Here is a 24,291-nt window from a genome sequence, read left to right on the forward strand (position 1 = left end):
TTTTTAACTTTGAAAGCATTTTTTTAATCACCTCTTCGGCCAAAGAGGTTATAAAAAAATTCTTTGAAAAGCCTCTGATGATCCCAGCTGAAGTGGCCTACAATACTGCAGTGCATAGAAGCACAGGATTCACCTCTTTTAAAATAGCCACAGGGATGGAAATTGCCTGAATACCCTCGGGAACCACCCTCCACAGTGAGACTAACAGAATGGGTGGGGTGCTTACAAAATCCATGGGGGAATCTAAACCTGGCGTGCTCCCTCCCCAAGGGAGGAATGGGAAGGAATGCCCCCCACCTTCCCTTCCCTTCCCTTCCCTTCCCTTCCCTTCCCTTCCCTTTGGCAATTTCCCAAAACTTGGAAAAATTCTGGCCAAGATTTTAGCATTTGCGTGTGCTTTTGTTTCAGATCTCTGTAAGGAAAAGCTGCCAAAAATTCAAAAATCTGCTGTATCCACAGCAAGGAGATATTGTCCAGGCATGTTTTTTTTTAAAAAGGAACAATTAAGGAACTTTAAAAATCACCAATAACTTGTAGGAGGGGTTGAGATGAGGGGGAAGAGGAGAAACTCACCTGCAGGAGGTTGGATGGGAATTGCTGGAAGGAGAAAAAGACTCAATCAGAAATCTTCGTGGGCTGGAGAACTGGGGGGCTAGTCCCTATCCCCTTTGATAGCCCATAATAGTTTGCAGGATCTTCACTTAATAACCGCTTGGCGAACAGTAGTTCCCACAAATATTCCTCCAGGGGCCCCTCTTGGCCACCTGCTAAGCTTGAGGAGAGGCCTCCCCTAGAGGGTCCCCTCCCCACCACCTCTCCTCCAGCCCCCCAGACTCACCTTTCTTGCTCTTCAGGTAGGAGAAGAGCCCCACAGCCAGGAAGGCCACTCCTATCACGGCCCCCATGATCCCCGTCCAGCGTTTGCTCCTGGCAGAGCTGGAGGAACGGGGCTCTGGGGAAGGAGAAGGAGCCTCACCTGAGCAGGAGGATCAGGCCCACCTTCCCCCAGGAGGGTCCATTCCAGCTCTCCCTATGGGGTGGGTTTCTCCCCCTTCTCAGGGCAGGAAGGGAGGGAGGGGAGGGAGGGGCTTACCCCACTGGACGGTGATGGGGGCCTCCAGGCTGGCATGCTCCACCTTGCAAGTGTAGACATCCCCCCATTGGGGCTGGGTCTCCAGCATCACCTGGAGCTGATAGGTCCAGTCTCCGTTCTGGAGCTCCTCCCCGAAGGCCACACCCTCCTCCTCCGGCCGCCCATTCTTCAGCCACTGGACCTCGATCTCCACGGGGTAAAAGCCGGTCGCGGTGCAGAGGAGGATGGTGTTGGGGGAAGAGGGATCCATCTTGGTGGGGGAGATGGAGACGGTGGGCTTGGCTGGAGAGAAGGAGGAGAAGGAGCCACATGAGAGACACAACAGGGCCCAGAATGGAAGACCAAGTTGGTTAGTTCAGGCCAAGATCCCTTTTCACTCCTGAAAATATACTGTGTTTTATGTCATCTTCCAAAGTAAATTGCAGCAAGAAATTAAAAGGGATCCTGAAAGAGGGAAAAACGTTAAATCCTTCCTGATTGGGACCAATTACAGTCTCCAAAAAGAATTCCCCAAATAGGCATGTCTGACAGGGATAAATGCTGGAAACGCCCAGAGGTGGAAGGAACCTTCTGCCAGATGTGGTGGACATGGAAATAAATAACGCAGAAAACAGGAAGAACAGATGCAGCACGAGTCGGATGATTCATGGGATCTCGTTGAAAATGAAACCACACTTTTAATTAGATGTAATACCACAACATTTGTTTGTTTGTTTTGTAAATTTAGTTATTTATTAAATTTATTTTCCAAAGTGGCCACAACTAACCCAAAGTCTTACAGACCCTCTCCTAGCCGTGACTGCCACCTGCTCTCCGGGACTCCAGGAGAATCTCCAGAATTGCCAACTGGGTCTCTGGGACAATGCAGCTCCACCCAGAAGAAAGTTGGTTAAAGTCCCCCATCTTGGGGCTCCCAAAACCCAAAGCCCTTTGGCCTTTCCAGGGTTCAGCCGAAGCCCCTAATCCCCCATTCAGCCCCTCCCCCCACAGCCTCCAGGACCCTCGAGGGGGCAGCCTCAGCATCTCCTGGGTCCCCAGAGGTGGAGATGAAACCTTATCACATCAGCAGACAGAGGAGACCTCCAGCCTCCCTCAAATTTAGGCAGCCTCAACAGAAAGAGGCATTTTGAAGGAAAGGGCAAAGGAGCCCAATGGGGGGGGGCAGCCCTTTGCTCCCCATAACTGCCAGAATCCCCTGAAGGAAAAGTTTCTCCCCCACTGAAGATGAGAGATCCTGAATCCCCCCTTCAGAGCAGGAAGGGCAGAAGAGGTTTTGGGAGATCTCATGATCTCTCAAGGATCCTTCCTGGGGGGGTCTTTGGGGGGATTCAAGAGGAGACCCACCCCAGAGGTGTCTTTCCCGCCGCCTTGAAAGAGGCGGTGGTGAGACCTCTCCTCAAGAAGCCTTCCCTGGACCCGGCAATATTGGCTAATTATCGTCCAGTCTCCAACCTTCGCTTTGTTGCGAAGGTTGTTGAGAGTGTGGTGGCACGACAGTTTCCCCGGTACCTGGATGAAACGACGTATCTAGATCCGTTCCAGTCGGGCTTCAGGCCTGGGTACAGCACGGAAACGGCATTGGTCGCGTTGGTGGATGATCTCTGGAGGGCTCGGGACAGAGGTTGTTCCTCTATCCTGGTCCTATTAGATCTCTCAGCGGCTTTTGATACCATCGACCATGGTATCATGCTGCACCGGTTGGGGGGGTTGGGGGTGGGAGGCACCGTACTACGGTGGTTCTCCTCCTTTCTCTCCGACCGGTCGCAGTCTGTGTTGACAGGGGGGCAGAGGTCGACCCCGAGGCCCCTTATATGTGGGGTGCCACAAGGATCGGTCCTCTCGCCCCTTTTGTTCAACATTTATGTGAAGCCGTTGGGCGAGATCATCCGTGGTTTCGGGGTGGAGTACCATCAGTACGCTGACGACACCCAGCTGTACATCTCCACCCCGGACCACCCCAACGATGCCCTTGAAGTGATGTCCCGGTGCCTGGAGGCCGTACGGATCTGGATGGGGAGAAACAGGCTCAGACTCAACCCATCCAAGACCGAGTGGCTGTGGTTTCCGACATCCCGATATAGTCAGCTGGTGCCATCGCTGACTATTGGGGGCGAAGTATTGGCCCCCACGGAGAGGGCTCGCAACTTGGGTGTCCTCCTGGATTCACGGCTGTCTTTAGAAGAGCACTTGACGGCCGTGACCGGGAGGATTTTTCATCAGGTTCGCCTGATTCGCCAGTTGCGTCCCTTTCTGGATCGGGACTCGTTACGCACGGTCACTCATGCCCTCGTCACCTCCCGTCTGGACTATTGTAACGCTCTCTACATGGGGCTCCCCTTGAGGAGCACTCGGAGGCTCCAACTGGCGCAGAGTGCGGCCGCGCGGGTGGTGATGGGAGCGACGTGGCGCTCCCATGTAACGCCTCTCCTGCGCGAGCTGCACTGGCTCCCGGTGGTCTTCCGAGTGCGCTTCAAGGTTTTGGTCATCACCTTTAGAGCGCTCCATGGCTCAGGACCTGGTTATCTACGGGACCGCCTGCTACCACCAATAGCCTCCCACCGACCAGTACGCTCCCATAGAGAGGGGCTCCTCCGGGTGCCGTCGGCCAAACAATGTCGACTGGCGGCCCCCAGGGGGAGAGCCTTCTCTGTGGGGGCACCTACTATCTGGAACGAGCTCCCCCCCGAGATACGGAGGATTCCGGATCTGCGTACCTTCCGTCGCACGCTGAAGACGTTCCTATTCCAGCAAGCCGGCCTGACCTAAACTTCTCCTCTTTTAAATGGGAATTTTAAATTTGGTTTTAAATTATTGGGGTTTTAAATATGGTTCAGCCAAATTTATCTAACTTGTTTTATTTCTATTTTAAATTTTGTATTGATATGTTTTATTTCATGGCTGTTCACCGCCCTGAGTCCTTCGGGAGTAGGGCGGTATACAAATCTAATAAACTAAACTAAACTAAACTAACAGACCAGGCTCTGCCTGCACCCAGCCGGCCTCCTTCCCAGCCGCAGGAACCGGCCATTCCTGGGGAAGGAGGTGGGGAGGGGTCCCTCTGACTCCCAGAGGGAAGCTTCTGCCCTGGATGAGGGGGGCAGGGAGTGGGGAAGGGATCCAGAGGGGAACTTGGATCTGGATCTCCTCCTTCAGCAAATGCTCCAACTGGCACAACTCTTGGATGGATTAATGGGGGGGGGTTAGTCTGGATGAGACCCCCAAGAGAGTTGACAATAGATCCATTCCAGCCCAGAGTCCTTTGCTAACCATTTTTTTTTCTATTGAGGGATTTTCTTATTAACAGTAAATTCTATGATGCTTAAGAAGAACCCATTTTTAAATGTTTATTTGTAATTCCAACCTGGGATCTGGTCAGGTTTCCATGCAGAGAAATAGCAGCATTTCAGGTGTGAGTTGTTTTTATTTTCCAGGAAAATCCCATTTGCCTCTTGGGACATTAAAGGCCTTTGTGGAAGTGCTAAAAGAAGGCAGAGGCTTTACAAACTGAAAATGGATTTTTTAAAAAACAGGAAATGCAAATTTTGGATGAGAAAAAGACTTTTAGCAAGAAAATGGAAGGATCAGATTTTAAATCAGTGGAAATTCAAAATCTGCAATTTGGTATTTTTCCATGTTTATTTTTATAGCATATCCCAAAGCTAATTATTTACAATACTGCAGTGTGAAGATTTTGGGGTTCCAATTTGGCCAGTTGGGAGTTGCTGGAGATTTTAATTGGATCGGAATTTTTTTTTCTTTTTAAATATCTACGGAGAGACACAACTTTCTCCCTCTGCCCATCCAGGAATTCCATTTAATAGACCTCTTGATTTAAAACAGCAGGAGTACAAAATACAGAATGACCCCCAAGAGAGTTGACAATAGATCCATTCCAGCCCAGAGTCCTTTGCTAACCATTTTGTTTTCTCTTGAGGGATTTTCTTATTAACAGTAAATTCTATGATGCTTAAGAACAACCCATGTTTAAATGGTTATTTGTAATTCCAACCTGGGATCTGGTCAGGTTTCCACGCAGACAAATAGCAGCATTTCAGGTGTGAGTTGTTTTCTTTATTCAGGAAAATCCCCTTTGCCTCTTGGGACATTAAAGGCCTTTGTGGAATTGCTTTGATTGATTTTAAAGCTGCAATTTGATAGTTTTCCATGTTTATTTTTATAGCCCATCCCAAACCTCATTATTTACAAGACTGCAGTGTGAAGATTTTGGGGTTCCAATTTGGCCAGATGGGAGTTGCTGGAGATTTTAATTGGATCCAAAAAAGGTATCTCTTTTTTCCTTTTAAATTCCTACCAAGGGACACAACTTTCTCCCTCGGCCCATCCAGGAATCCAATTTAATAGACAAATAGAGACCTCTTGATTTAAAACAGCAGGAGGACAAAGTACATTTTATCTGCTCCACATCATGTCATTCAAGATTTCTTTTTGATATCAAGCTTGATGCCTAATGTAGTAAAATAGGACACAGATATAAATCAGAGTTTCTTGTAAAAATCAAATCCAGAAAGCACCCACAGGCAGACTGATTCAGCAGGATTCATTAAGGTCTTTATATACATATATATAATTTTGGGGAGAGTTGAGGGAAGGTTGGGAGCCTCTCTTGGTGGCCAGAGAAAAGCTTTGGCCTCTCGGGGGAAGGAGACGCCCAGATCTCTCCGGAGAGAAAAGTCGGCTCAGAAGTCAAAGAAAAAGGAAGAGAAAATTCCCCCAAGAGACTCAAGAAACATCCTGTGATTTCAGGTCTCCTAAACTGGAGGCTGACCAACAATTGGCTTTAAAGAGCCTTGATAGTACAGTGGTCTAAGCACCCTGTTATTAACACAGCTGCCTGCAATTTACTGCTGGTTCGAATCTCTCCAAGGCTCAAGGATGACTCAGCCTTCCATCCTTTCTAAGGTAGGTGAAATGAGGACCCAGTTTGTGGGGGCAATAAGCTGACTTTGTATAAATATACAGAAGTATGAAGGCTATTGCTTAACGCATTGTAAGCCGTCCTGAGTCTCCGGAGAAAGGCGGCATATAAATCAAATTAAAAAAAAAAAAATACACGGAATTTAATAAATATTCCTGTTCTTTTAATAAAGAACAGGAACCCCTGGAGAATTATTGGCTTCTTGTCTGAAGTATTTTCATGGAAGTAAAAATAATACTTTTGATGAAGAAGAAATTATATGAATCGCAATGAAATTCAGGATCACCATTTTGGATTTATAATAAAAATGCATTCTATTTATGTGGATGAAGCTTGTGAGGAGCTAAAGGAACAAACCATCCAGAGATTTTGGTCCTGTCCCTGAACCAGAGGAAGGAAGGAAGGAAGGAGGGAAGGGAGGAAAAGAGGAGGGGAGAATGGGCTTTGGAGTCTTTGGGCAGCTGATGAAGCTCCTTTCCCTGAAGGGAAAATCCCCCCCCCAGACCCCCAAAAGGAGGGAGGAGGGAGGGAGGCCCTGAGAGGCCCACAAAAAAAAAAAAGACACACTCACAACACCAACACAATTGGCACTTGGGGCACTTTCGGAGGTTATGAAAAATCACTAGATAAATGAATAAAAGTGGTGAAATCTCTATGTGAAATATTATTGGAATGAGAATTATTTCAAGTACTGTGCCAGATGACAAGAATGTTGGGCTGTTTGTAGGGGGAAAATAAACATTAAATATCATCCAGAAACAAATTATATAGCTGGATATTATTATCTCCAAGAAAATATCCTCTTTGGTAGTAAAAACATTTCCAAATGCATCTTATGTGGCAGCTGAAAATCCTCCCAGGTTTGCAGGGAAGAATTTAGGAGTGAAAATGAGTTTTGCCTCCAGACTGAATATGTGGAGAGCAAAATCTCTGCAGGTTCCCAGAAAATATTCAATTATTTACCAAAGGAGCAAATGCTCCAAGAGGCTTTTCTCTCTTAGGATCTGGAGGTTTTCCTCTTATGGAAGAAAGAAAGAAAGGTCTTATTGGATTCTATGGTGAGACGTTATTTTTGGAGAATCTCTGGGCTCACAATGGGAACATTAAACTTAGCTAATTCTTAAGTAATGATGCTTTCAAGACTTTTCTGATTCTAATAAAAGGAATATACTTTTTCTGTAAAGGCCGAATGGAAACAAGGGCAGCTAAAATCCTTGACTTGCGCAATGCTTGGCCTCTGAAACCCCATCAGTTGATTTTTATTAGACAAAGAAATAAAATGAGAAAAGGAAATGTAGGCAACATTGAAGGAATCTGGAAGAGAGAAGGAAAGAATCTGAGGCTTCAGGGCTGAATGGAGGCCCAATTTCTTTCTTATGACCCCAAATTCAGTTTTAAAGTTTGTGGGTGTTTTTGGATTCTCCCCCCAAATGAGGAGCCTCCCCAGGAAGGAAGAATGGAAACGATCAGGATTCCTCTTATTGAGGTTTTTACATCTCGGTTTAAGCATTGAATCGTGATGACAAATTCTAGGCTGCTTCCATTACTCATTTGTTTCTGAAAGATGAAAAAAAAGCAGAAGATCCATAAAAAGGGGTCAAGTAATTATTATTTTTATTTTAGGTAAAAAACAAGGTTTTATCCCAAAGTGCCAAAAACAGCATTTCTGGGGCAGAGGAAGAGAGGGAGGGGCTTCTGGGTGGGAAGAGGGAGGGAGACGGGAGGTTCCTGAATAGGATAGAAATGAATCAGGGATAGAGAGAAATATATATGTAGATACAGGGAGTCCTCGACTTAGGACCACAATTGAGCCCAAGATTTCTGTTGCTGTGGAAATTGGGATCGTAGAAACACCCAGGAGCATAGAAGAGTCCAAAGGCAGATGCATGAATAAATGTGATAAATGTATTTATTCATATAACAAAACATATTAACTATATACAAAGGCTGTCTTAATATCCATTAGGGTAGGGGGCACACAGCGTGTGTGACTACCCCTATCAAAGATCATGTCTCCTGGAGAACAAACGTAAAAGAGGGAGCGAGGTGGAAAGGTTAGAGGGGGTTTTATACTCAGTGTAAGCCCCTCCTCTCCACATAGGGGTGGGGGCACTTCCTGCCTCCACTAGTGTCTGTATGATATATGTGCCAATGGCTTGCAAATACTTGACAGTTCCCCTCCTTGCGAGTCAATGGCATGCAAACATACAAATGCAATACACAACAGATTTTACCCTGTGAGACATAACTTTTTACACAGATCTTTGTGCCTATCTGCTGGTAGAGGTTTTGTGAAAATATCAGCTGTTTGATATTTGGTCTGACAATGTGATAAAGATATAAACCCCATCTCTACTAGTTGCCTAACATTTTGATAGCGGATATCAATATGTCTGGACCTTTTTCCCACCGCATAGGCTTTGGCAATGCCTATGGCCCCGGTGTTGTCTTCTATAATTTGGATGGGCAAAGTCGGTGGTGTCCAGATGCTAGAAATTAAGGCATCAAACCATATCAGATCGTTCCCTGCCTCTGATAAGCATGCATATTCGGCCTCAGCGGTGGAGCACGAAACAAATTTCTGTTGCCCCACATGCCAATGGATGGGTGCCTCATTTAATAGTACCAAGAAGCCCGAAGTACTCCTACGTGTCTTGGTATCTCCGGCCCAGTCCGCATCCGCGAAGCATTTTAATTGGGCCTTGTCTCTATTCTCAGGTTCCAAGCGAAGCACGTAATCTGCTGTGGTCTTGAGATACCTTAATAGCTTTTTAATGGCCAACCAGTGGAACTGGGTAGGATGTTCCACTTGTCTAGATAGCAGGTTTATGGCCAGGGCAATATCTGGACGGCTCCAGTTACTTATATATAGTAATGAGCCAATCACTGACCTAAATAGAGTATTATTTTGGAACTCTGGGCTATCCTTGTGTGCCAATCCATAATATTCGGTCTGCATTGGGATAGCCGTTGGCTTGCTATCTTCCATTTTACATTTCACCAAGAGTTCCTCTATCTTTTCCTTTTGGGAGAGAGCAAAACCTTTTGGTGTAGTGATGATTTGTTCGCCTAGGTACTTGTCCACATATCCTAAAGACTTTAGAGTGAACTTTTTTTGTAGGGTCCTGGCAAATATAATACTTCCCCCCTTGTCAGGCCCTATATATAAAAGATCATCGACATACACTAGGACTTTCTCCAGCCCCCCTTTGGTATCCCTTGTGAAGGTACATTTATCAGCTGGAGATGGATGGAAACCCAGTGATTTGAGAGTTTTGGTCAGGCATTTGTACCACAGTCTGCCTGATTGTTTGAGGCCGTACAAACTTTTCTTCAGAAGCCAGGTGTGGCCTTCCTGCCGTTGAAATCCGGGGGCACCTCTGACGTAAATTTCTTGTTTTAGATGTGCGTGTAAATAAGCAGTTTGCACATCAAATTGAAAAATGTGTTCCCCATGTGCTGCTGCGGTGACCAAAGCAGCCCTCACACTTTCCGCTCTCACGGTGGGGGAGTATGTTTCATCAAAGTCCTGCAAGTAGCGCTGTGCGTAGCCTTGTGCTACCAGCCGGGCCTTATAGAGGAGTTTGTTGTTGGGCATTGGCTTGACCTTGTAGACCCAACGGGTGCCAATTGCTTTCCTCTTTTTGGGGACTTCCATGGGGATGAAGACTTTCAATTTTTTTTTGAGACTGTCCATTTCCCGCTCCATTGCCACCCTCCACCTGCGCTGTTCTTCCTCGGGAAGCTGAAGGACATCTGAGTACGTTTTAGGGGCCATGGTAACGCTGTTGACAGAGGCAACACAGCCAATGTCCAACCTTTTGGGTGGCACCCCTTTATTGGAGCGTTTTGATCGTCTGGGAAATTGCCACTCACCATCATCAGTGTCATCCGGAGCATCAGTGTCAGAATCGGAGCTGCCGGAAGTATCTTTCCAATCAAAATGGGGCGGGCCTCTGTCCCAGGCGCTGCGAAGATATGGTCGTTTAGGTGAGGCAGGAGGTGTGAAGTCACCCAGGGATTCCTTGTCTGAATCGTCAGAGTCAGGTAGGGATTCATCACCATCTGGATCTTCGCTGGTCAGTTGCTTGGAGTTTGTTGGTTCATCCTCTTCAGGTGGTGCTGCTTGTTCAGTGTCGCTTCTAATAAGGGAATAACCGGGTTCATTGGAATGAATTTTTGACCAATTTGACCCCTCCTCAAAGGAAGCTGATCTAGAGACAATGACAAGGTTATTTTTGTCTACAAACCTAGAGGCCTTGCTGCCGGTTGCATAACCTATAAATCTGAGCCTCCTTGATGCCTTGCCCCCCTTTCTTCTGAGGTGCTTGGGAATATGGACCCAGGCATAGGAACCAAAAATTCTCAGGTGTGAGAGGCTAGGTTTCCTTCCATGGACCAGGAAGTATGGGGTTTGGTTAATGGCACTACTCCACGTCCTGTTGACTAAATAATTAGCCATTTTGACCGCTTCTGCCCAAAAAACTTGGCTCATGTCAGCATCTGCAAGTAGGCAGTTCATGACATTCTGCAGCACTCCATTTCTCCTTTCTGAAATACCATTCTCGGACGGAGTTCGAGGGGATGATTTAAAATGGAGGATGCCTCTCTCCTTCATCCACTTTTCGAAAATCTTGGATGTAAACTCAGTCCCCCTATCACTCTGCACCTGAGCGATGCACACCTTGTGTTGCGTTTGGATCTGGTTGTAAAGATATTTGAAGTTGGTAAAGACTTCAGTTTTGTCCTTTAAAATAAATACATGGCCATAACGAGAGTAATCATCTACTACCGTTAAAAAATAACGCCCCCTACCAAGGGAGGGTCTAAAAGGACCAACCAAATCCATGTGTACCAGCTGATAAGGGTACCTTGCACGACGGGAAGAGACCTTAGGTATAGCAGCAGTTTTAGATTTTGCTGCCTTACAGATGGCACATTCCAAATAGGTATTACAATTCTTTATCTTAAGCCCATCAGAAAAATCTTGCATTTTCTTAATAACCGGGAAGCTGGCATGGCCTAGCCTGCGGTGTAATATATGAGCACAATCCAAATGTAAAGGTTTACCCATACATACTTTGTCAACCTTATGTATCTTACCATTACAAGCCTTGGTCTGTTCAGTAATGAGAGTAGGCACTGGATTAATGGTCACCTTAGAGTTCCTCAGGGTTGGCTGAGGAGTTGTGACCTTAATGGGCTCAGCCTTAATGGCTTTGGATGTCCTAGGAGCTGGTTTAAAAGCTTCATTGGTTTTAGGTCCAGGGTCCTTGAGTTTGGACAACCTGAGGGCTGGCACAGAAGCTTTCTGCTCTATCTGGGCGTTAGCTCCCTGAGCCCTCTTGTTAGGTTTCTTGTGCCTTTTGACCTGTGCTTTTGGGGAAAAATAAGGCAAATTGTTGATTTTTACAATATTGCCAACAACACCCCCATTTTCGGAAACATAACCTCCACCCTTCTCAAAAACCAGTTTTACGTTTTTATCCTCAGTCAATTTTAAGATGCTTAAAAGGTTGTTCTTGATTGAGGGAACATACAGTGCCCCTGTGACATCTCCTATACCAGGCACATTGATCACGCCTTCCCCAGTTACCTCTGCCTTGTCCCCAGTGGCAACTTTTACTGAGGACTTGAGTGGGTGTAAAACCTTAAATCGTGGCTTCGTGTTGGCTATATGCGTTGATGCACCTGAATCAAGAAGCCACAGCCCCTCAGCATCCTTTACCTGGGAGGTGTGATTGTCACTAGTGACACTACAGAATTGGTATCCTTTATGACCACCTCCCCCTCTTCCACGGCCTCTTTTATTTTTACTGTACTTAAGTCCAGCCGTGTTGGCCCTAGAGCGAGGGCACTCCCTTTTAAAGTGACCTTGTATGCCACAGTCAAAGCAGGTGGGAAGGGTATTAATCCTTTCACTTGTGTCCTGGCGCCTCCTCTGAGGCCTAGGCCTGTGATATGCCTCCTTCATTTCTTGTTGTTCCTCATCTCTGCGCCTTAAATCTTCCTCAATAAAGCGGCCAGAAAAGTATTCTATATTTCTTTGTTCCCTAGAAACCCCTTCTAGAGAAATAATAAAGGGACTCCAGGATTTGTCTAGGGAGTTCAACATCACACTAATTAAAGTGGATTCAGAAACAGGCTCCCCCCTCTGTATAAGCTCATCCCTCATGGCTTTAAGCGTTGCCAAATGTTCCCCCATTTTGACACCAGGTCTGAGTTTATAGTTGTGGGAAATTCTTGACAATCTGCTGGTTGCAGCCATATTGTCACTATGGAACAAATTATATAGGGCAGTCCAAACTTCCTGAGCTGTGAGGCCGTCTGAAAGACTGGCATACAGAGCTGTGTCTATAGAACTTAACAGGGTTGTGTAAGCTCTTTTATGCAGGAACTCAATTTCAGGGCTCCAAGGTAAAGGGGGTGGTCTTTTGATCATGTCCAGAGTATTTTCTCTTAAGAGAATTATCTGAATCTCTTTACACCATTTTTTAAAATTCTGACCACTTAAATGTAATTTTTCAAAATTATTTGGCAAAGTTACAAAATTATTGCCATTAAACTGCATGGGGAGTTGTTTAAATGGCTGAAAAAAGCCTGTTGTGAATGGCATTGGGATCCCTAAACCTGGGATTGATTGCTTAGGTCTGGCTCCTTTTTGTAGTCCTTCTGTAGTTTGAAGCAACTGGGCACGTGCAGGAAATGGAGCATGCTCCAAAGCCTTTTCTTGTTGGAGCTCCGATCTCCCTCTCTGAGCTCTGAAGTCAGGTCTGGCTGGAGCTTCAGCATAGGCCCGAGCATCAGCTGTGTGGCGGGGAAGCCTTGGAGGAGTGGGAAGAAGGCCTGGAGATCTTTCTGGAGACTGGAGGCCCATCAGATGAGGTCCATGGGCTGGATAGGCCTGGAAATGTCTCTGGATCTCCTCTTCTCCATCAGAGGGGCAGGATTGCAGCTCTGGATCATCCCAGCAGGGCCGGAAAGGTGCGGAGGCCTCAGCCTGGGCCTCCGTGGAGCATTCAGTGAATGGTGAGCGCCTCTGCAGTGGGGGGTGGGAGGCTGCAGGTCCATCTGGGTTCCTCCGGGGGTGGGAGGTTGGATTTGGGGCCCTCCTTGAGTGGGCAGCTGGGTCTGGGGCCTCGGGGGGGGGCGGTGGGTGGTTGCTCCATAAGTTCCAGGGCAGCGACCAGGGCCTCTATGGCCTCTTTGATGTTTGCCGTGGCAGGCAGGGCCTGGCAAGGGGCTTGTGGGTTCGGAGTGGTCCTCTGGGCCGCTGGAAGGCTGAACTGACTGGCTGGCGTTGTAGGCCTGGGCTGTGGGGCTGGGGAGGGCCTGGCTCGTGGTGCTGGCAGAGTGCCCAGGGGAGCAGCCATCTTGGAGGAAGTTGCCTCCGGAAGTGGCCTGGCGGCCATTTTGTTTGGCGGGAAACTGGGTGGGGGGGCAGTCTCTCTGGCGGCAGGCGCCATCTTGGAGAGATCAGGCAGGGGAGTCCTTACCGGGATGGCAGGCATCTCTGGTGCTGCCTCCTCAGGCCTCTCTCTGGCTGCTGCCCTTGTCTTCAGGAGGGAGGCCAGCGCTGCTCGGCACTCCTCTTCTGACATCTCAGCCACTTGCCTGTCCAGGCTTTCATCTGGTCCTTCTGCCCCCTCTTCGTCAGTGCTGAAGAAGCCTTCTCCAGCATCGCTTGGCTCGGCCCCTGGGATCTCTTGCTGCCTCTGGGTGGCCTCTGGCTGCCAGGGTGTAGCTGGATGGAAACCCCCTTCAATGTTTTCCATCGTTGATTCAGACTGGGGCTGCTGTGAAGTTCTCCTCCGTTGAAGGCCTCTGGTCACAACAGGGGAGCTTCTCTCACAGGTTATTTTGGAGGGCATCTCGCCTTTTCAACAGCTCCTGGAGTGGAGTTCTGCTACCATTCCCTCTGCTACCATTCTGTGGAAATTGGGATCGTAGAAACACCCAGGAGCATAGAAGAGTCCAAAGGCAGATGCATGAATAAATGTGATAAATGTATTTATTCATATAACAAAACATATTAACTATATACAAAGGCTGTCTTAATATCCATTAGGATAGGGGGCACACAGCGTGTGTGACCACCCCTATCAAAGATCATGTCTCATGGAGAACAAATGTAAAAGAGAGCGTGGTGGAGAGGTTAGAGAGGGTTTTATACTCAGTGTAAGCCCCTCCTCTCCACATAGGGGTGGGGACACTTTCTGCCTCCACTAGTGTCTGTATGATATATGTGCCAATGGCTTGCAAATACTTGACATAGTAAAATAGGAGACAGATATAAATCAGAGTTTCTTGTAAAAATCAAATCCAGAAAGCACCCACAGGCAGACTGATTCAGCAGGATTCATTAAGTTCTTCATATACATATATATAATTTTGGGGAGGGAAGGTTGAGAGCCTCTCTTGGTGGCCAGAGAAAAGCTTTGGCCTCTCGGGGGAAGGAGATGCCCGGATCTCTCCGGAGAGAAAAGTCCGCTCAGAAGTCAAAGAAAAAGGAAGAGAAAATTCCCCCAAAGAGACTCAAGAAACATCCTGTGATTTCAGGTCTCCTCAACTGGAGCCGCACCAACAATTTGCTCTAAATACACGTAATTTAATAAATATTCCTGTTCTTTTAATAAAGAACAGGAACCCCTGGAGAATTATTGGCCTCTTGTCTGAAGTATTTTCATGGAAGTAAAAATAATACTTTTGATGAAGAAGAAATTATATGAATCACAATGAAATTCAGGATCACTATTTTGGATTTATAATAAAAATGCATTCTATTTATGTGGATAAAGCTTGTGAGCAGCTAAAGGTTTTTAACAAACTATCCAGACAGAGATTTCGGTCCTGTTCCTGAACCAAAGGAAGGAAGGAAGGAGGGGAGGGAAGGGAGGAAAAGAGGAGGGGAGGATGGGCTTTGGAGTCTTTGGGCAGCTGATGAAGCTCCTTTCCCTGAAGGGAAAATCCCCCCAGAGACCCCCAAAAGGCGGGAGGAGGGAGGGAGGCCCTGAGAGGCCCACAAAAGAGACACACTCACAACACCAACACAATTGGCACTTGGGGCACTTTCGGAGGTTATGAAAAATCACTAGATAAGTTAATAAAAGTGAAAGTGAAATCTCTATGTTAAATATTATTGGAATGAGAATTATTTCAAGTACTGTGCCAGATGACAAGAATGTTGGGCTGTTTGTAGGGGAAAAATAAACTTTAAATTTCATCCAGAAACAAATTAAACAGGTGAATATTATTATCTCCACGAAAATGTTTTGGAAATGGAAATGTTTTAAATTATGGGCCAAATCTTATTTAATTATTTTAAACTTATTTTAATGTTTGTGCACAAATGTTTTATTTTTGGCTGTTCATCGCCCTGAGTCCGAAAGGAGAAGGGCAGTATAGAAATTTGAATAATAAATAAATAAATAAATATCCTCTTTGGTAGGAAAAACATTTCTAAATGCATCTTATGTGGCAGCTGAAAATCCTCCCAGGTTTCGCAGGGAAGAATTTAGGAGTGAAAGTGAGTTTTGCCTCCAGACTGAATATGTGGTAAGTGTGAAAAACAGTCATAAGTCATTTTTTTTCACTGCCGTTGGAACTTTCAAGGGTCACTAAACGAACTGTTGTTAAGTGAAGAAGTGCCTGCATTGAGCAGGAGAGAGAGAGAGAGAGACCCCCCCCAAAAGAAACATATCTGGATGGATTTTCTTGGGGGGGGGGAATGGATCAAAGGGATCCCAGATTCCAGGCAGGAGGAGAGTTTGGAGCCTGGGAAGAAGATTTTGTTCATCTGAGAGTGCAGAATAAATAAATAAATAAATGAGGAGCAAAACCTCCATCCGGGAGGATCCCAAGAAATGAAATCAAATGAAAGGGGGGTCAGGTGTCCCCCTCCCAGGGAAGCCCCCCCTCCCTCCCTCCCCCCCCCCGACTCACCTCTCCGGCCAACCACCCGCTCCTCCCTCTTGGCCGCCTGGTAGCTGTTCACCCCGTAGTTGTATCGGCAGAAGCGATCCACTTGGGTCTTCTCGTACTGCAGGAGCTGCTCATCCCTGTTCCAATAGTCCGCACTCGCCTTCCCCAACTCCTTGAGGACCACGAACTGCCCGAGGTCGCTGTCGAAGCGGGCGATCTCCTGCCGGTCGTAGATGTACCTGATCAGGAGCCTCACCCGCTGCGTCCCGTTGAGGAAGCGGCACTCGGACTTCCCCTGGACCAGGAAATGGGCTGCGAGGGGGAGGAAGGCGGTCAGGAGGGATTCCAGGGCCCATCGCTCCCAGCCACTAGTAGAAGAGGAGGGGGCGGGGCGGGGGACCTTCCGAGAGAGACTGGGGGAAGATGCCCCCTGGAGGAGGGAACGGGAACTCTCTCAGTCCCAGAAAGAAAGGGAGGCTTCCTGGGGGGGTCTGGAGGGGGGGGAAGAAAGTGGGAGGGAGGAGAGGGACCTCCTCCAGCCTCCCACGGAGGAAAAAGGCAGACAGAAGCTCAACTGGTCGGGCAGATCTCCTCTCTGCAGGGAAGGTTGGATCTCAAGGGGCAGGAATTGGGGGGGGAGGGCCGGAGGGAAAGTAACGTCCATACCCCCCACTCTCTCTTCCTTTGGGAGGGGATATCGGGGAGGGGACACAATGAGGACATCTAGACTGACTCTCCTGGGGTCTCCCAGCCATTCGAACCCCCACCTTCCCTGGGTCCCCCCAGCTTTTCTTCTTTCCCCGAATCTTCAACTCAATTCCCTCCCTTTGGAGGATTCTCTGGGATCACCCCTGTTTCCCCTCCCCCTCCACAAAAAGACCCCCTGCCACCCCTGCACCTCAAAGGGAGGGTCTCCAGCCCCCTTCACAAAGGGGACCCCCAATCTCCTTCTCCCTCAGTACTCCCCCTCCCCTCCAGGTCCCGATACAGCAGTGGGAGATTATGGGGGCTGGAGGGTTCTTGGCCTCCTCTGCAACTTCAGGGGCTCCCCAGAAGGGCCCGAAGCCCCCCCCCCTTGCCTGACCTTCACAGCCTCCAATCTGAGATTCAGGAGAAAAAGTGAAGTTTCTGAAGAAGGAAAAAGACTTTTGCTCAAATGCCTCTTTTCCCTTCTGGGGATTCAGGGCTGAAAATGCCTCAGTTTCCCTCTTTCGCTTTTCCTCCCCTTCCCCTTTCCATGCAGCCGACTGAGACCCAGACGCTGCGGGGGGGGGCAGAAAGGGGCCCGGCTGAGACCCCCACCTTGGCTACAATTGGGAAAGGGGGGGATATGGGGAGGAAGGGGGAGGAGACCACGCAGAGATCGAGGCTGTTGAAGGCTCTGGAGACACAGCAGCTTTCTTCCCCACATCCAGGGGTCCTTCCCAGCCCCCTCCTCCCCCCAGCCCCCTCCTCCCCCCCAGCCCCCTCCAGCCCCCTCCTTACCGGGGGTCTCCTCCCCCCCTTCGCTCCCGGGGATCCGGGCCAGCGCCCCCAGCAGCAGCATCAGGGGGAGCCCAGCCAAAGCCATGGAGGCTCCCCACAAGCGCCCCAAAGGGGGGAGAAAGACGCTCCCAGCCCCACAGGAGGAATCGGAGGGTCTGGAGGGGGGGAGGAGTTTTCCTTGGACTTCGGAAGAGGGAGAGTCCAGAAAGAGCAGGAGGACCAATGGAAATCCTCCCTTCTGCAGCGTCATCGGTCTCCGGGCAGAGCCTCCCTTGACTTCGCCCGATGCAGGAGATAGTTCGGCGCAGAGAGAGAAGCGGAGAAAGTGGGGGAGGGGAATCCCTTCAGTCTTGGGGGGCTGCAATCTGGGGGGTCTTTCATGCCAGCTCCGGAGGGGAATGTCCTCTTCCTTTTGCCCCCCTCCCCCCCCCATTCTCCTCCAATCTCCCTTTCTCTGGGCGCCTGGACTGGAAGGGTGGACTAGATGCCCTTTTAGTTCCCACAGTGCCCAGAAGGAGCCTAAGGTGGATCTGCCGAGAGTCCAGAAGGGCAAAGTGGATCCAGAGCTCGAGGGGTCCTTCGGGGCTCAGAAGGGGAGGAGGGAGCCCCCAGCAGCCGCGCTGGATGACAAGGGGGGAGGGGCAGCCCCACAGCCAGCCAGGACTTGGGGGTCACACGCTCCGCCCAATCCGAAGGGAAGCCAGGAAAACCCTCAGATGATAGTCCATGCAGGATCTGAAGGGATCCCTCCTAATCCAGTCGGATCCTCTCCCTTCACGGGGGAATCTCCATAGGGATCTCTTGGCTTCACAAGAGAAAAGGGCGATTTCCTTCCTTGAAACACGCGTCTCCCTTGCTCAGAACGTCTGGACGGACCGGCTCCTTCAGGTTTCCCGCCCCTGAACCCCGATTGTGTAGGAATCTCCCTCTTTCTTCCTTTCTGTGGGTCGGGATCCCCCTTTTCCTTGCAAAGCAGCCCCGGATGAAGATCCAGGAATGAAGTTCGCCGTTTCTCCTCCGCTTCCCGCTCCTTTCCTCGGAGAGGAAAAAGTTACATTTATAAAGTTACATTTTGGAAGAAATTTTGCCATCTGATTGTGCAGATCCTGATGAGATTTGGATATTTTGGCTGTGGGACAGGAAGGCCCCTAAAACAAAAGGCTCCTTTTTATGATGCTCCATGAAGATTATAAGGGCATCAAATGGAAAATAAAAGTATTAGAGAAATGGGGAAGGGAAAGAAAAGGGAAGGAGAAGTGGGGGATAAAGGGCAAAAGGAAAAAAGAGAGGAAAAAAACTTCTTCCCAGCACAATAAAATAGAAAGTGAAATTGTACCCTCGGTTTTTATTTCTTTTCTAAGTAAATATTAACCATTTCTATAACAACAACTTAACTTAATCAGTAAATCCCAAAACTCCAGGTTTCATTTTTTTTCTGCCTCAAGCACAAAGTCCAGAAGTGGCTTCCAGGTAGAAAAACAGCTGGAACGCTATTCTTTCCTCTGCTCAAAAAGTTTATTTTGCCATCTCTGCCACATTTTTCATTCCATCACTTCGTCCATCCTGGGGATGGAGGTTTCTTTCCATTTTTGCATATTAGGAATTCTTGCTGCAGTCAGGAGGTGCAGTAATAAAGTCATAAATTTAGATTTCAAGTTCCTTGTCCAGGAATCCTGAAAACCCAACCCTCAAAAAAGACAATAATAAAGCTCGGAAGAGAAGAAAAAGAGACGCCTCCCCTCCAAGAGCCAACGGATAAGCAGGGATCAGCACCAGACAAAGAGGAAGGCAGGAAACCAGAACTCCAATCGAGGCTCCATCCAGGAGGGAAAGACACCAACTCTGGCAGGGCGGAGAAACAGGCAGGAAACCCCCCTCGCCTCGGCCCTCAGGATCTTCCCTAGAGAGCCTCAGCCCTTCGACTTATACACCGCTTTATACGCTCCTTTTACAGCCCTCTCTAAGCGCTTGACAGAGTCAGCCTCTCCCCCCAACAATCTGGCTCCTCCTTTTACCCACCTCGGAAGAAGAGAAGTCTGAGTGAAGCCCTGAGCACCCTCAGGATCGAACTCCTGGCTGTGGGCAGAGTCTGCCTGGTGGACTAGATGCCCTTTGAGTTCCCGCAGTGCCCGGGGGAATCCAGGCTGGGGCTGCTGAGACTCCAGGAGGGCAAAGAGGAGCCAGGCTCAATTTGGGGGGAGGGAGGGAGCCCCCAGCAGCACCTGGACTCTGCAGGGGGTGGGGATGAGCTGGTGACTGTGGACACGAACACACACACGCACACTGACCCCTCCCCACATTTCCTGGCCCCCAGGTGAAACCCCCAGGGAAGCCTCTGACCTTTGACCCCCTTCCTTCCTGGCACAGGGGCTGCCGTAGGGGAGGGCTGACCCCCAGCGCTGTGGGGTTTAGGTCGGTTTGGGTTCCAGAATGGCTGCTGTTGAGCTCAATGGGGGGAGGGGGTGAATCAGAAGGGGGGGGAAGAATCTCCCCCTGAAGGACTGCTGGAGCGGAGCCTGTCGGGGGTTCAGCCCAGAGTCTGGAGGGTCTCCGGCTGCTTCCTCTTTTATGGACAGTCCCAGCCTTTCCTCCCCCTCCCCCCACAAGCAGGAGGGGGTGGGTGGGTGGGTGGAAGGCTGGGGGGGAGGGCCGATGGGGAGACTCAAAGGCAGGAAGGGACCTTAGAGATCTTCTAGTCCAATCTGGTGGCCTCCAGGGATGCAGCCCCCCCTCCTCCCCGCACAATTCCAGGTGGGGGGGGCGCTCCATTGAATCATTGGTTCTCAGGGTCAGGAAATCCCTCCTGATCCCTTCCAGGTCGGATCCCCCTCGGAGGATGATCCCATTTTCCCTTCCAGGCAGATCGACCTTCTCTGGGCTTCGGCTTCTGTCAGTTGAGGGGTGATCCCTAGAGATGCTGCCCCACTCCAGGATCTGCTTGTGAGATCCCAAGTGAGCGAGGGAGATCCCAAGGGCAGGAGTGGGACTCCAGTCGGTCTTCCCCTCCAGGAAGGGTCCCAAGTGGAGTTTCCCCCCACCCAGAGCCCAGCCAAGACCCCCCCATCCCCCCTTCTCTTCCGGCCCAAGCCCAGAGTTCAGGGAGGTCCCCCCCCCCGTCTGAGCAGCGGCTCTTCCTCCGTCCCCCCCCCAATTCTCAGCCAAAGGGCCCTCAAGGCACTTTTTCCTCCCTGGAAATTTTGAGGGTGTTTTTGTCCTTAATTCCCTCCAACTTTTGTACGTGTGTTTGTACAAAACTTCTTTTGAAGAGAAATATCGTTTCCACATAAATGCAGCTTTTCCCACCTTTCCAAATCTCTGCCGTGATTTGAAATAAACCTTTAAGCTCCATAAATCTCAGAAACATTTTATATTATGAACGAGCCGGATTCTCCATTCCAGCTGTTCTTGAACTCAACTCAACCCAAAAACGTGAACTCAACCTTTTGCCTGCAGGGATCCTGAGAGAAAAGGGGATTTTACAGGGAAAGGAATCAGTCCTGGGACTCCCAAGTCCTAAGAATCAGCCTCTGAGATGAATTTAGTTCTTCTGGAGGGAAGTTGGAGGAAACATTTTCCCAAAAGAAGGAGAAGAAAATCCATATCCACGGATATGACGTGTCAGAGGATCTGAGCGGATTTTCTTCCTTGTAAAAGATTTCAATATTATTTAGGAAGGATGGATGGAAGAACAGTATATTAAACTGAAGAATAAATTTATAATTTATAGAATAACCTGGAATTTTAATAGAAATCCTGGGGACTTCAGGGATCCTATTTCCTCCACTATAGGATTACAGCCTTTTAACCATCACAGTCTGGAAATCTCTCCCCCCCCAAAACTATCCCAAAAGGAAACCTTCTGTTTCTTCTTCTCCTCTTTCACTTCATCCATAGAAAACATTTTTTCTAGTCTTTGCGGGAGATTCGGGTTCTGCTCAGTTACGCAAAGGCGGCTTAGAGAGATCCTGAATTCCGGATCCTGTTTCAAGAGTTTTGGGGGTCCAGAGGTGGCCTGGGTCCTTTCCAGGGATGGGGGGGCTGGAGGGGTCAAACTCCCCCCTGGCCCAGCACCAGCCTCAGCAGCCCAGAGCCAGGTCCCCCCCAGCATCTGCCCCACAGTTGTGTATCTGACACAGCCACTCACACACAGTCAGCCCCAGATCCAGGCAGCCTCTGTGGGGCCTCCCTCCCTCCCCTGACCCAGGCAGAACCTCTGGGCCCCTTTCATGCTTCCAACCCGCCAAATATTGTGCTCTTCTCCGAGTTCTCTCTTCCACACACACACACACACACACACACACACACACACACACAGAGCAGCCCTTCCTTCTCCAGCCCCCAAGAGCTGCAGAGGCGCTTGGGCTTCGCTTCCCCAGCCTGAAGCTTTGGGCTCCTCCGAAGCGGAACTGAGGACCTGGCCAGGATCCAGCAGGCAACAAGCCTCCATTCTCCCTCAGGGACTCCCCTCCTCCTCCTCCTCCTCCGCCCCATGGCTGAGTCTGCAGGTGGGGCAGCCACAAGGTCCTCTGCCCCATTGGAGGTGGCTGAAGGGGCCCCTCCCCACAACCTCATTATAGGACTCTGGTCCTTTTCTCCCTCAGTTAAAGCACATTGAAGAAAGGAGTCCTTGACTTATAATGGTTCATTTAGTGACCGTTTGACTTTGGGGTTGGGTGGCTTCCAATGTACCCCCAAGGCTCTGTCCTTCTTTCCCCCCTTTATATCAACCCAAATGCATGGAAGGAGGTTTTTGTCTTTCTTCTGTTGAGTTTCTAGAGTGGTTCGGTTATTTCTTACCTATCCTGCAATTTCACCTCTTTAGGTCTGTTTCTTATTTATTTATTTATTTCATAAAACACAAAGAAAAACAGAAATAGGAAATTAGGGGAAGGAGAAAAAGAGGGGAAAAGAAAGTCTGAGTTTCAGGGGAAAAAAGGCTTTGACTTCCGGCTCTTTTTAGCACAGTACAAGATTAAAAAACAAACATTCCAGCCTCAACTTTTTGCTTTTACACATGAATATGTCACCAGCTATTTCTAGAAGGACAAATTTATCCAATGGACAAAAGCAAAGTCATTTTAAGTCTGTTTCCTTTGAACACTTTAAATGTGAAGATATTCAATTTAAGAGCTGGAGAAGGAAAGTCTAGAAAGGTCCAGAACACCCTCTTGTGGCTGAGGGGGGGGGCTCCCGCCTGAGGGGATCTGCGCTCTGATTGGTTGCTGTGGATGAAAAGGGGGCGGGTCCCTTTTTCCCGCCTTTTTCTTCTAGGCGCCGTTTGAGATTTACCTCAGGATGTCCCTGAATGTCTTCTGTGCTGTGAATATCTTTAGGGTCCCTGAAAGTAGAGGCGCCTGTAAATTAACGTGCGTTCATGTCGGAAGGCTACTCAGGAGAGATCGGGACCGGGGTGCTTATTTGCCGAATCGATTTTTCGGAAGGAAAAGAGCGAGGGGGGGTGGAGGGAGGGAGAGAGAGATATTCAGATTCTACAGGTATCAGTTTTAGTTTAGCCTGAAAAGATTTCAGGATTTCATGCCTCCGTCTGCCCGTCTCTCGGCGAGGAAGCTTCCTGGCCGCTCGCTTCGAAGTAGCTGAGCCGTTTCCTTGGAAGGGAAACAGGCGCCCCCGGGGCTCGTGATTGGCGGCCTCCGCATGGACCTTTCGGCTGTCTTTCCTCAGAGCCCCGAGGCATAGCAGCCTCCCGCACCTCCTTCTCTGCCTCCCAGTTGCCCGCCCTAACCCTAACCCTAACCCACACCGAAGTTTGGGAAGCAGTTTGGGGAAAGTTTGGGGCAGGAAAGCAAGCCACCGCTGTAGCTGTACACCCGGTAGTTGTGCCCTCAGAAATAATCCACAGCCGCCTTCATGATCTGCAGGTGCTGCTCATCCCTGTTCCAGGTGTCCACATCGGGTTGAGCCAACGGAGAGACACGACCTTCCCGAGGTCGCTGTCGAAGTAATAGATCTCCTACCGGTCGTAGAAGCGCCTGTCCAGGAACCTCACCCGCTGCGTCCCGTTGAGGAAGTGGCACTCGGCCTTCATCTGGGCCAGGAAATGGGCTGCGAGGGGGAGGAGGAGGAAGGCCGTCAGGAGGGACTCCAGGGCCCATCGTTCCCAGCCCCTGGGAGAGGAGGGGGGACCCACGTGGGAAGGGGGAGTTGCGGGAGTCCTTCCAAGATAGACTGGCGGAAGACGCCCCCTGGAGGAGGGAGGGGGAACTCTCAATCCCAGAGAGGAAGGCAGAGGGGGAGGGGGGAACCTCCTCCATCCTCCCAGGGTGGGAAAAGGCAGGCAGAAGCTCAACCGGTCCAGCAATCCCATTCAGTCTCTGCAGGGAAGGTTGGATCTCAAGGGGCAGGAATGATTGGGGGGGGGGCTGGAGGGAAAGTAGCGTCCATCCCCCCCACTCTCTCTTCCTTTGGGAGGGGATCTGGGGAGGGGCCACAATGAGGACATCTAGACCGACTCTCCTGCAAAAAGACCCTGCAGTGCAGCCCCCCAGAAGAGCCTCTCGAAGGGAGTGTCTCCCGCCCCCTCCTTCTCCCTCACTTCCCCCTCCCCTCCAGGGGGATTGGCTGGGGGTGTTCTGCGTCTCCTCCCCCAATTCAGAGGCTCCCCCAGAAGGGCCCGAAGCCCCCCTCTTGTCTGACCTTCAGAGCCCCAAATCTGAGATTCAGGAGAAAAACGGAAGTTTCTGAAGAAGCCAAAAAACTTTCGCTCAAATGCCTCTTTTCCCTTCTGGGGATTCAGGGCTCAAAATGCCTCAGTTTCCCTCTTTCGCTTTTCCTCCCCTTCCTCTTTCCATGCAGCCCCTTCCCACCCAGACACTGGGGGAGGGGTGAGAGAGGTGCG

General features: G+C 49.5%; 2 protein-coding genes across 2 annotated transcripts in view; both read right to left on the reverse strand.

Moving 5' to 3' along the window:
- Nucleotides 1-24,291, reverse strand: part of LOC148116150 (rano class II histocompatibility antigen, A beta chain-like) — a 191,910-nt gene that overhangs the window by 77,889 nt on the left and 89,730 nt on the right. The gene's annotated exons all lie outside the window — the stretch shown is intronic.
- Nucleotides 768-23,092, reverse strand: LOC148116153 (H-2 class II histocompatibility antigen, E-S beta chain-like). The gene is made up of 4 exons (XM_087888308.1): nucleotides 22,975-23,092; nucleotides 15,972-16,262; nucleotides 1,094-1,375; nucleotides 768-952 (listed from the first exon to the last, which is right to left on the reverse strand). The coding sequence occupies exons 1-4, from the start codon at nucleotides 23,090-23,092 to the stop codon at nucleotides 768-770; spliced, it is 876 nt and encodes a 291-aa protein (XP_087744434.1).

Source organism: Pantherophis guttatus, chromosome 2 (genome assembly GCF_059756535.1).
Source record: "Pantherophis guttatus breed Tessera chromosome 2, ASM5975653v1, whole genome shotgun sequence".
Lineage (NCBI taxonomy): Eukaryota > Metazoa > Chordata > Lepidosauria > Squamata > Colubridae > Pantherophis > Pantherophis guttatus.